This window comes from Conger conger, chromosome 11 (assembly GCF_963514075.1).
Source record: "Conger conger chromosome 11, fConCon1.1, whole genome shotgun sequence".
Classification (NCBI taxonomy): Eukaryota; Metazoa; Chordata; class Actinopteri; order Anguilliformes; family Congridae; genus Conger; species Conger conger.
In genome coordinates this window covers 3,352,316-3,364,543 of record NC_083770.1, presented here as the reverse complement: position 1 = coordinate 3,364,543, position 12,228 = coordinate 3,352,316, and the positions used below count along the sequence as shown (strand labels likewise).

General features: G+C 44.9%; 1 protein-coding gene across 3 annotated transcripts; it reads left to right on the top strand.

The window, feature by feature from the left end:
* The first annotated feature begins 233 nt into the window (after positions 1 to 233).
* On the top strand, positions 234 to 11,238 carry c11h5orf34 (chromosome 11 C5orf34 homolog). 3 transcript variants are annotated; one of them, XM_061260895.1, is made up of 12 exons: positions 234 to 595; positions 987 to 1,075; positions 1,189 to 1,790; positions 2,949 to 3,050; positions 3,857 to 3,977; positions 5,711 to 5,802; positions 6,627 to 6,696; positions 8,059 to 8,211; positions 8,766 to 8,887; positions 9,895 to 9,999; positions 10,438 to 10,478; positions 10,840 to 11,238. In XM_061260895.1, the coding sequence occupies exons 2-12, from the start codon at positions 1,073 to 1,075 to the stop codon at positions 11,055 to 11,057; spliced, it is 1,629 nt and encodes a 542-aa protein (XP_061116879.1). In that variant the 5' UTR covers positions 234 to 595; positions 987 to 1,072; the 3' UTR covers positions 11,058 to 11,238. The 3 variants fall into 3 exon arrangements, with proteins under 3 accessions (XP_061116879.1, XP_061116880.1, XP_061116881.1); XM_061260896.1 differs by lacking the exon at positions 234 to 595 and adding an exon at positions 643 to 793; XM_061260897.1 differs by lacking the exon at positions 234 to 595 and adding an exon at positions 643 to 861.
* The last annotated feature ends 990 nt before the right edge of the window (positions 11,239 to 12,228 follow it).

The following is a 12,228-nucleotide window of genomic DNA, read 5'->3' as shown; positions in this document are numbered from 1 at the left end:
GGCTACAGCAGTAGAAGTCTAAATAATACGTCTCATAAATACCTAATAAAGTGCTCAGTAAGTGTATATATAAAATAAATTGTGATGACGTAAAACATTCAGTAGGTGGCGGAAATGCACAAATATTAAATCTCAGTTAAACAACACTAAAGAAAAAGAAAAACGGTTTGTTGAGTTTCGCTTCATATTTCTCAGCGAATAGCAGGCACGTTTGTTCCACAGTTATCCAATGAAATCGCAGTTAGTTTCGTCATTCCGGAAGCGGGAAGTTTGTCAGAGAATGCGTTTGTATGTTGCTTCCACAGAAGGTTGCTTAATTACTTGAAAAATTACTTATTGAAACTGATGCAGCTAGCGGACTAGCAACAGCTAGCGGACTCGCTTGTTATCTTGCGTAAACATGGTTGTCATCAGCATGATAGTTATGTATGAGGACGATTCCGTTGAGGTGCGCTGCGGCGATGGGTCGTGTTTGCAGCTCTCCCCGTGTGGTTCTGAGTTCTTGCTAGAGAAAACTGTTCCGCCATCAGCTCACCCATTACAGCCAAGCGAAAAAGTAAGACAGAGAACACGTTTCGTCACCAGCGCCCACAAAGTAAGTGACTAGTTACTTAGCGGAGAGACTTCTGGGATACTTGGATGCCATTGTACGTTAATTGTTTGCGAACGTGACGCTAAAGTTGTTGGGTTTATTCGACAGCTTCAAATCGCCAGCAAGCAAATACCATACAGTAGTGGCTGTCATCCGTAGTTAACAGTTTCTGTATGAGTTGTGAAATGGACACCGTTAATTGTAAGTTTCTGTTAAAAGCCAGCATAGTAAAATTGCAGTTATTGCACGACGTTGCCGAAAGCTAATTGGTAATGTATTTGTTTTGTTTTTGGAATAGTTTGACATTATACTTGTTGATAATGTGCAATTGGTTTTTCTTACCTAACTGCAGAAATGAGGGGGAAACTTAAGAAATGTGTTCTCTTGTTCGTAGGATTTAATAGTTCAGGCTCTGGAGTTCAGGAACAGGTTTGCTGTGAGGCCATACCTCCCCAAAGACCTCATCCCCCAGATTGCAGAATGGTAAAGTGACTGCCACCATCACTTTCAGTCATGCATGAAATTCATCAGTAAAACTGTTCCTTGTCCTTTAAAAGATTCTGCTCATCCATTCTCATTGTGGCTTTCTTTCACAGCACTTCTTCACTGATATTGCAGAGATTGAGTGGCCTTCTTCTGTTTCCTGCGGGTTAGAGTTTGGGTTGAATGGCGAGGCGATCGTCTGTTCTGTGGATGGGAATGCCAGCCTCCTCTTGTCCCCTTCCAAGGAGGAGTTCTCAGTGGAGTTCCTCTGCAGGGCAAGTCAAACTGAGGTCCGGGGAGCTGTCCATCAGGATCCAGAGATCGAGCCAGTTTCAAAGCATGTGAAAAGCCAAGACAGTTCTACAGCAGGAGACTTGTGTTCACAGAACACAGCTGGGACAGTGAGGTTATCTGGAGTGAAAGAAAATGGACCAGACACCTCCAAAGCACAGGCTAGGCAGGGGCACCTGTACAGCCGGGTGGTCCAGCACCATTCTTGCGCCTGTCCCCCACCTGTTTGGACATACCCTTTGTCTTTGGCACTCAGCCTGTGCGATTCTCAGCAGCGAAAGCCCAGTGAACACACTGCTGAAGAGGGGCTGGAGGCTGCAGCCGGAGCTCCGGGCAGTTCTCCGGGGCAGAGCGTGTCCAGGGGGGAGAGGTGCCGACTTCCAGAAGCTCTCCCGCTCACGTGTCCCACACCACACCAGCACAGGTCAGATCACACGCATTCAGGCCTGCTTCAGCTCTTCTGCTCCCTCCCTCCATTCTTCTTTCCTCTCTCTTGCTCCCTCCCTCCATTCCTCTCACTTTATTAAGTTTGAGACAATATACTTATTTTGCTCTTTTCTAAACCATGCTCTATTTTCAACATGCCCATGTATCCTATTTGGGACCACATAACTTGTATCACTCTTTCAATATAGCTTGCCCACAAACTGTGTCAGTACATACTTAGCAAACATTTTTTAAATAGTGTGATTAATTGGCAGATCCTGCATTAAAGTGTACACTGAGCCCTTTTTAGGAGATTCATGGACATCAGCAGTTGCTGGGATGCTCTGCTAGGCCTGTATTGCAGCCATCTTTAGCTCATGCTTGTTTCAGGGGCTATTCCCCTTCAGATTTCTCTTCAGCGTATGAAAGGCACGCCTAATTGGGTTCAGATCGGGTGATTGACTTGGCCACTCAGTGTTATGGTTAACTACTCACTTAATGATCATGTCACCCACAAACCACTTTGATTCTTATTGTGGGAATAAATGCCATAATGTTGTATGCAATATTTACAGTTTATCTTGTATCTGTTGAATTGATCAAAATAATAACATGCTGCCATTTTAATGCTACACAAATTATGTTGGTACAAATAAGTGTCTTGGTCTGCAGAAACTGAATATAAACTGTTGCATATTGTCAAAGATCTGTGCTGATACACCTTAATGGAGAGCAGGTTGATGTTAGCGTTTGGGCTTTCAGCAAATAATACAAACATTTCAAAAACCAGAGTTTTTTATGATTAATTTTCTTAGTTAACTGGAGGTTAACTTAATAGGTCATTGTAATTATGCATTAAACCTGAAACCCCCGGCTGAGAACTTAGCTTACATCAGAATCTATTTGGCCCCTAAATTGTGTTTAAATTTTAAATCTGTTGTGTCATTCTTTATTTCAAGAGAATAATTTAAAACATGGTTTTACCACTTTTCCAATATTAGGCCCCTGGTGTTTTTATACAGGCCTAACTTTCAAGAACAGTCCATTAACTCCTCCACATTAAACGATCAGACTCACAATTAGAGAATTTGAATGGAGAAATCTGTGTTTGAAAGTTTAGACAAACAGTGAACTGAATTCAATGGTTCCCATTTAGGTGGAACTTGAGGGACTCGGCACAACGAAAGGAACAGGAATTTGACCAAGGCCTGAGGACAGAGCTTGTAAAAGTTCTGTGGCTCCAAGGGGTTGTGTACAGGTAGGTCTTTTTTTTAATTTAATTAATTTATTTTTTTCCCTCACACATTTCCAAACTGATGGACAGATCAAAATATCAATAAGCTTTTCAGAGAGTGCAGTGGATAGGCAATTACCAGAAGTTTCACCAATGTCGGGGAAAGGAAACCATAAAATGTACTTTGAATGGTTAAAGAAATTACAGATTATCACAGTTCAGTCAAGTAACGCACAATGGATTAACCAATATTTATTGAGGTTTAATGTAAATGCAAACTTTGGCAGAAAAACTTACGAAAGGCATGAATTCCAGGAATAAACAGGATAAAAACAAGCACGGCGTTAGCATGCAGAATGAGCCAGGCAGCGCTATAGCTTTAGCATGCAGAATGAGCCAGGCAGCGCTATGGCTTTAGCATGCAGAATGAGCCAGGCAGCGCTATGGCGTTAGCATGCAGAATGAGCCAGGCAGCGCTATGTCTTTAGCATGCAGAATGAGCCAGGCAGCGCTATGGCGTTAGCATGCCGAATGAGCCAGGCAGTGCTATGGCTTTAGCATGCAGAATGAGCCAGGCAGTTCTATGGTGTTAGCATGCAGAATGAGCCAGGCAGCTCTATGGCTTTAGCATGCAGAATGAGCCAGGCAGTGCTATGTCTTTAGCATGCAGAATGAGCCAGGCAGCGCTATGGCGTTAGCATGCAGAATGAGCCAGGCAGCGCTATGGCTTTAGCATGCAGACTGTATGAATGCTTTTTGGTAATAACCTACAGTCATATCTTTCTTCCAGTTTCCATTGAGTTCTGTTGAGTCGCTCTCTTTTTCCGTAGGCTGATCAGTGGGGCGATCGCCATCATAGAGATCTGCCCAGGAGATGGCTCTGTCATCAGGTCGAATGGCGCAGTGGCAAATTACTTCACACATCATGCAGCTAGGCTTTCCTTTGGACAGGTACTGCACAAAGCCATTCTCCGCTATGAATAGTTGTTTCTCCTTGCCTAACAAAATTGATTCGCAAAGGACATTGAAACTTTATTGAGTACTTTATTTTGAATGTGGAATATTCAGGGCTGCCGGGTTCAACTCAGATGTTCGGTTTATAGTGCTGTGAAATGTCGTCAAGTATTGCATGTTTGTCACACTGAACTGTTTCAGATCTTGAGACGATATGTAAATTACGTACAGTACAATAATTTAGATTAAGACAGCAAGACAATGCTGCAAAAATGAAAGCGCATCCACATCTGAATGGCTGATAAAAAAATAAATGTTGGAGTGACTTGAACCCTATAGAGATGCTGTGGCAAGATATGAAACAAACAGTTCATGTTCGAAACCTAGCAGTTTGTCTGAATGAAAGCCGTTCTGTAAAGAAGGGTGGGCTAAAATTTGCGATGTGAAAAATGTACATCAAAGCATCTGGCTGCAGTTATTACTGCTGAAGCTGTTGCGACCAGTGCTACAGCCACAAGACTCCGAGCAACATTAAGGGGGTCCACACACTGAATACGATGAAAAGAAACAGATTTATTAAAGGATGCCGAAATAACCTGAGAAATATCTCAAAGTAAAACTATGTTTTAGTCAGGGTAAGTGGAGATGTCGTGCAATATAAAGAAAGGGAAAAGGTTCTGTTGATGGGGAGAGCCAACAGCCTCATCTCGGGAAGGCCGGTTCACTTTGCGTTCACCAACGCAAACAAATGGGCGCTATCGCCAGGGCAACAAGGACAGGGTGCAGCCTGCACAGGGCCATAACACCTGTTATTCAGTTTAGCGGAGAAATGACCTTTTCCCAGGGGTGATGTGGGTGTTTGATTATGTCTTTCATTAAGTACATCAAATAATAACTTACAAAATGTCAAATTGTGTTTACCAAGTTTGGCATTGTGTAATATTATATATTAATAAATGTTAACCATTCAGTGTGACAAATATGCAATATTGGAGGAAATCATGTCTGATTTATAAGCTCATAGGCAGCATGGTGGCACAGTGGATAGTACTGTTGCCTCACAGTGAGAAGGCCCTGGGTTCGAATCTCGGCCGGAGTGTGGAGTCTCCATGTTCTCCCCGTGTCTGTGTGGAGTCTCCATGTTCTCTCCGTGTCTGTGTGGAGTCAGCATGTTCTCCCCGTGTCTGTGTGGAGTCTGCATGTTCTCCCTGTGTATGTGTGGAGTCTACATGTTCTCTCCGTGTCTGTGTGGAGTCTCCATGTTCTCCCCGTGTCTGTGTGGAGTCAGCATGTTCTCCCCGTGTCTGTGTGGAGTCTGCATGTTCTCCCCGTGTCTGTGTGGAGTCTGCATGTTCTCCCCGTGTCTGTGTGGAGTCTGCATGTTCTCCCCGTGTCTGTGTGGAGTCTCCATGTTCTCCCCGTATCTGTGTGGAGTCAGCATGTTCTCCCCGTGTCTGCGTGGGCTTCCTCCCATAGTCCAAAGACTTGCAGGTAAGGTTACTTAGGAGGGCATTAACAGGGCATTGCATCTTACCGTGTATAAATAAATGTTAATAAATAAATTAACCTACAGTGAGCAAACGTGAGTTTATTGTGAAAGTACAGAAGATCTTCCACTCCTGTTGCATGTGAATCTGCCTGTTCTAACTCCCTGCCTGCTCTATAACTATTTCCAGAAATAATCGTGCTTGATGTTGGGGGAAGGCATTATTGTGCTGATCTTTTCCCAGAACGAAGAGAGGACGTACTGCATGAACAGGCTGCCCCCGGACGTCCCGGGCCTGGCGTACTCCATCAGCTGTGTGGTAACCCGAGCCAACAGGTGAGGTGTTCCTCAGGGGCCTGGCGTACTCCATCAGCTGTGTGGTAACCCGAGCCAACAGGTGAGGTGTTCCTCAGGGGCCTGGCGTACTCCATCAGCTGTGTGGTAACCTGGGGCCAACAGGTGAGGTGTTCCTCAGGGGCCTGGAGTACTCCATCAGCTCTGTGGTAACCTGGGCCAACAGGTGAGGTGTTCCTCAGGGGCCTGGCGTACTCCATCAGCTCTGTGGTAACCCGGGGCCAACAGGTGAGGTGTTCCTCAGGGGCCTGGCGTACTCCATCAGCTCTGTGGTAACCCGGGGCAACAGGTGAGGTGTTCCTCAGGGGCCTGCTGTGATACCAGGCTGTTCAGACAGCTGTGCTCTCCGCTTATTAATGGTCAAATATACACATATGTGTGCTATGATTGTTACTACTAGATGTACAGTACTGTGCAAAAGTCTTAGGCACCTGTATAACATTCTGTACCGATGAGATTCTTTCAAAAATAATTCAATGAAAGGTCTGAAATAAACGTGCTATTCATTCTTCATTACATTTCAGTAATTTGGCAGAATAATGAATCAAATCAATACTTTTTGTGACCACCCTGAGATACTTCATCACTTCTAGTCAATTGCTCACAGTAGTATGTTACTTTTTTTTTTGTTAAATACAAAAATGTCTCTTTAATTAAATCTTTTGGAAAATGAATATTTGGAAATCTCAAATGTGTTCTTTTATACTTTTATACTTTATACAAAAAAATAAATAAACATGTATATAATAAAGTCTAGGGTGCCTAAGACTGAAAGAGTTATGTTGTCATAAATACCTTCACGACAGGATCCTGAAGTGCTACAATCAGGCCAGACTTTCCCTGAAGCTCCCCAGCTCCCACTGCTGCTGGAGTCAGGTGAGAATACAAGAATACCCTCTCTATCCCTGTCTGGTACTGACCGGGGCACATCAAAACACACAATAAAAAAAGTCATTACAGAAATACTGATACATCATAATCCAACAATGAACTATACACACCTGTATACTACAGCAGATATTTGCACTACAGAAATCTACTGGACTATTCCCACCACTACGACATATCCATAGGCTATGCGCTACTGCAGTGCACTTTATTAACTCACATTATTTATTACTGTTATTGTTTTGTTCTACCTGTTGATTTGCCCTGTATGCTGTCTGCCTGTGTATATGTCATGTGATTCTAGTGCATGTGTAATGTCATGTCATGTCATAAATGTGAGCTCCAGCTGGAATGGAACCAGCCTGCTGTGTGGCAATAAAAAGCAATTAACACCAGTGTGCCAGTGCCATTTACTGTTTGTGTGTTCATACAGTGGAAAAATGTATCAACACGATAAAACCTCCATGGACTCATTAGGCTGTGTCAGATTTGCATCTTAATTCAAAATCCCACACAAAAAATATCTGGAATTGTATCAAGACCATCCTGCGCATATCAGCTTTGGGTTGGAATTGGAAATTCTAGCCATGCTAAGAGTAGGCCGAGGTGAGAATTCTAGTACTGTTTTTCCCAGGAAAACCCTATGTGGTCTGCTCGATGGTGCAGTCTGCTCTTGTGGTGAGCACCCTTTTGAGCCTTTTGAACTTTGTTTGTGATAGGCTGGGGCTGTTTGTGCCCTACCCATCTTCAACGAAGCGGTACTTTACTTGCTCTCTTTCTCAGTTGTTACAGCAATGGGGAACAGGGTGGTGGCTAAGTCCTTTAGTTTTCGACTTATGAATGAACAAACACCAGGTTACATGACGACGGTACAACAGATCAAAGCAGGGTACCTTTATTTTCCTAACTAAAGATGTTCAGCATAAGGATGGGTGCAGGACGTTGGCACTGTCACCTGAACGCAAGCAGGTCCCAGGTTGCCTCCCGTAGTTACGCGAATGTGTGTGCCCTGTCCCGGGTGTATTCCTGCCTCTCGCCTGATGCATGCTGGGATAGGCTCCAGCCTACTCGTGATCCTGAGCGGGAATGTGTGGGTCTGATAATAGATGAATGGGTACAGGCTTTTGCTCTAAACCAAGCCCTCATGCACCTGATTCCACATCAACCGCAAGAATCTTTGCTAAGGAACTGCTCGGTTGGAACAACAGTCTGCATCCACTCTGGCCCTTTCTGGATAAGATGGAGGGCCTCTGATTGAGATCTCCAGCGGCGTCGGTCACAGTCTCTGCCAGGAGCGAGAGCTTGGGGCGGATGTTTGGCTGACGCCCTGACCAGCGCTTCCCTCTGCAGGAGAGCCGCTCTTCAGACCGCGCGGCTCTGATCCGGGAGGCCCATGTTGCGGGCTCTGGGCACTTCATGGCCTTTTCCGACGGCAGGGTCCACGTCATCTTTCTGGATGGGGTCACTTTGCAGATGATGTGGAGCACCAGCACACCAGCACAGGTACGTAATGCCTTAATGCAGGTCTATGGACAAAACAAATGTCAGTATGTCGATGTGGCAATAACAACAGCAGACCAACACCGCTAGACAGACAGGTTCACATACACAGAATTACAAAGATGCAAAGATACTCTCAGCACATGAACTGAATGCAACTCACAAGACTGACTGCACGGTATGCACCGACTGAGGCTGTAATCGAAAATCCAATAACACCTCCAATTTTTATCTCCTGTTTGCTTAGACATGTCTAGATATACATTTATGAAAGTAAGTGTATCAACCAGTGATCATTGCTGGTCATGGAGAGCTGCAGGGTCTGCTGGTTTTTGTAGTTTTTTGGCACTTAATTGATCGATTAAAGCTGTTGATTACACAGTTGACTCACCTTACCTTGGGTCTGAATCGATTGCTAATATTGAGGTGATAACAACCAGTGCACCCTGCAGCTCTCCCGGACCAGGAGTGAAGATCACAGGTCAACTGCATCAGCACTGATTGAATTGTGCAAGTTCTCTGCTCTCTTGCATCTGCTGGTTTGGTTGTTGTTACAGGGGGCTGACGGGACGTTGCAGTTTGCCAGAGGTGCACAGCAGCTGGGCGGCTGGTGCCAGCTCGTCCTTCCCAACGGGCAGCGTCCGCTCGTACAGCTCCAGGCACCAGGGTCCTACAGCAGGTAGAGGCTAGAGGCAGGTCTATGGGCCCCTAAAGCTCCAGGCACCAGGGTCCTACAGCAGGTAGAGGCTAGAGGCAGGTCTATGGTCCCCTAAAGCTCCAGGCACCAGGGTCCTACAGCAGGTAGAGGCTGGAGGCAGGTCTATGGTCCCCTAAAGCTCCAGGCACCAGGGTCCTACAGCAGGTAGAGGCTGGAGGCAGGTCTATGGGCCCCTAAAGCTCCAGGCACCAGGGTCCTACAGCAGGTAGAGGCTAGAGGCAGGTCTATGGGCCCCTAAAGCTCCAGGCACCAGGGTCCTACAGCAGGTAGAGGCTGGAGGCAGGTCTATGGGCCCTAAAGCTCCAGGCACCAGGGTCCTACAGCAGGTAGAGGCTAGAGGCAGGTCTATGGGTCCCTAAAGCTCCAGGCACCAGGGTCCTACAGCAGGTAGAGGCTGGAGGCAGGTCTATGGGCCCCTAAAGCTCCAGGCACCAGGGTCCTACAGCAGGTAGAGGCTGGAGGCAGGTCTATGGTCTTGTTCCAGTCACTTATTTTATTCTTCTCCTGGTTCCTTGTCTGACCCGGAAATCGATAGCGGCCCACCGTCTTTAAGGAAATTCCAGACCATTAAATGTTACTTCAAGAAGCTAGGAGCCAGGTGGCTCCGTAGGTTTCTTGAGCAAAGGAATATGAGCGCATCCTTTTGCGGAAATATTTTTTCTGGAAAGTGTAACTTGCCATCGACCTGCGGATCCACTTCTCCCCACCTGCTATGTCTGTAACTGACGTTGCTTCAAACGGAGGTAAGAGGGAGCAAGGGCATTCCATTTGCCTAATTCGCGATTCCCTATCTTTGCATCCATTTCTGGCTTTTTTGGGTGGAGCTAGGGGAAAGGAAAAGAGGCAAGGAAAGGCAGGAGGAGGTGTTACAATGAGCCCTACATGCCTCCGTGCCCGGAGCAGAAGCCGAGCTTCCTGTAATGACGTGACCCTTGCAGAGCGTGGCTTCCTCTCGGTTTCCTCGACAGGTACGTGTCTCCTGCGCTGCAGTGGAGCCGGCGGGTTCTGGAAGCCGTGCCGAACGGCAGGGAGGCGAGCTGTGGAGTCCAGTCCTCTGTGCCCGGGCAGAGCTGGTAAGAAGCAAGGCTATCATACACTGCTATTGTTTTCAGCCCTTGTCCTGGGGCACCCCTGTCTACCCCTTCTGTTGCTTTATTGCAATTCCTTGAAGCATCAAGGGTTGTTCATTGTTTTTCAATTCCACTTTTTTAAGCTCTAATGAGGATGATTGCGCTCTCCATGATACAGCATATCAGAAAGATATTCATGGTAAAATAAATTAATATTCCATATTAATATGAGGACAAGGCCATTTTTTGACAACTAATGCTTTCATTTTCCGAGTTCAAGGACAAAGTAAATGGCAAAATGGAGCCAAACCAACACCCTTTCAATCAAACTCAAGATGGAACGAAAACGGCAGGAGTACTAGGGTTTCCTAAGACCTGTAGATAAAACCAAGTGAAATCTATTACATTTTTGATGATTATTCCTTTTTGTTTTTGATGTAGGTCTGTTGTTGCAGAACTGGAGAAGATCAAAAGGTTTAACTGTATCCTTTCTAATATTTTTGAAGATCATTTGCCAGTGATCAGCAGCTGAAGGACAACATGGGGTGACATGGGCTCAGGCGGTAAGAGCAGTGGTCTGGCAGTCTGTGGGTTGCCAGTTCGATCCCTGGCTGTGTCGAAGTGTGCCTGAGCAAGGCACCTAACCCCTAAATGCTCCTGACGAGCTGGTCGGTGCTTTGCATGGAAGCCAGTCGCCGTTGGTGTGAGTATGTGTATGAACGGGTGAATGAGAAGCATCAATTGTACGGCACTTTGGATAAAGGCGCTATATAAATGCCTACCATTTACCATTTACAACAACATTTTGTCAGTGTTTTATTTTTTTTTAACACAATCTACCAGTCTTACTGGAACACAGCGGGCTTCTGAAGGCTGCAGGGGGTTCCGCGGGTTCTAGCTGTGGGTTCCGAGAAGTCGTCTCTCACGGCAACTCCGGAACGGACTCGGTGGTAGTGAACGAGAGTAGCATCACCGAGGCGCTGCAGAAGACCTCGAAAGCCATCCAGGACATTGAGATGCTCCTGTCAGTCAGGAAATCGACCAATCACAGCACTACATAAGAGTCGAGGCAGGGTGTTGACCTTGTATATATGAATAGTACTGAATATTTAAGTATATACTTTTCTCATCTAGTTTTACATTACAGTTCGTTGAACATCCATGTATCTGTTTCAAGCATAAAATGGAAAATGTCTGAATATAATAAATAAATAAATATATATAACCTCTTAAAATTTTAAACCTTTCTGTCCCCAGAGTTTCACTTCCTGGCTCTCAAATGGCACTGAAGCCTAACATGAAATCCCAAGATTGGGATTGCCATATGGCACTCCCATTTTCAATTTATACATTTTCAACCAATCAAATTGACTGCTGTACTATTGTTTTGAGCCTCTATTTAAAAACCCTACTAAATTCTCTAAACTTTCTCTTTTTTCTCAGCCAAGCCGTAGCCCCTGGTGATTTGGGTGGGGCTGCTTCATATTGGGCTTGGGACTGAAATGGCTAAAATATGCCCTTTAGGAAAGTGCTTTTATTATTTTATTCATTTTATATTGCCACTTTTCAGAGGGAAACGCAAGAATGATATGACGATGAATGTGTTGTCAACTGAATAAAAAAATGACAATTGAATGTATGATTATATGATATGACACCGGTCGCCTGATTTAGATCATTTACATACTGTCAAATTGTAAGTCTGCACGTTGCGCACATATTCATTATTTACTTCCAACTCCAATATCCTGTGGTGGACAGCCAAAATAACAATATCTTTGTCAATGTCCAAATATTTATAAACCTGACTGTATGTTGCTCTGCTGTGAGGGTTATTATGTTTTCCTTGTGCAATAATCTGTCATCAAACTCATTCTACAGAAATCCTATTGTTTAAAGAGGCAGTTAACCCAAAAATGTAATTGTTTCCACTTAGCCAGAGTGCCTTTAGCATGAACTAATGAATCTACTGAAAATGTGCATTTGAAAAACTGTTATGTCTCTTTCCAAATATAATGCTAGGAAGTGTTTTTTGTGCCATTTGAGCTCAGATTTTTGGGAAACAATAATTGATAATATGAAGCAGCATAATACACTCACTGAGCACTATACAAATATTGGTTAGGGCCTCCCTTTGCTCTCAGAACCCATGCTCAGTTCTTCATGGCTTGGATTCCACAAGATGAAAACATTCCTTTGACATTCAGCTCCATGTTGACATGATTGCATCAC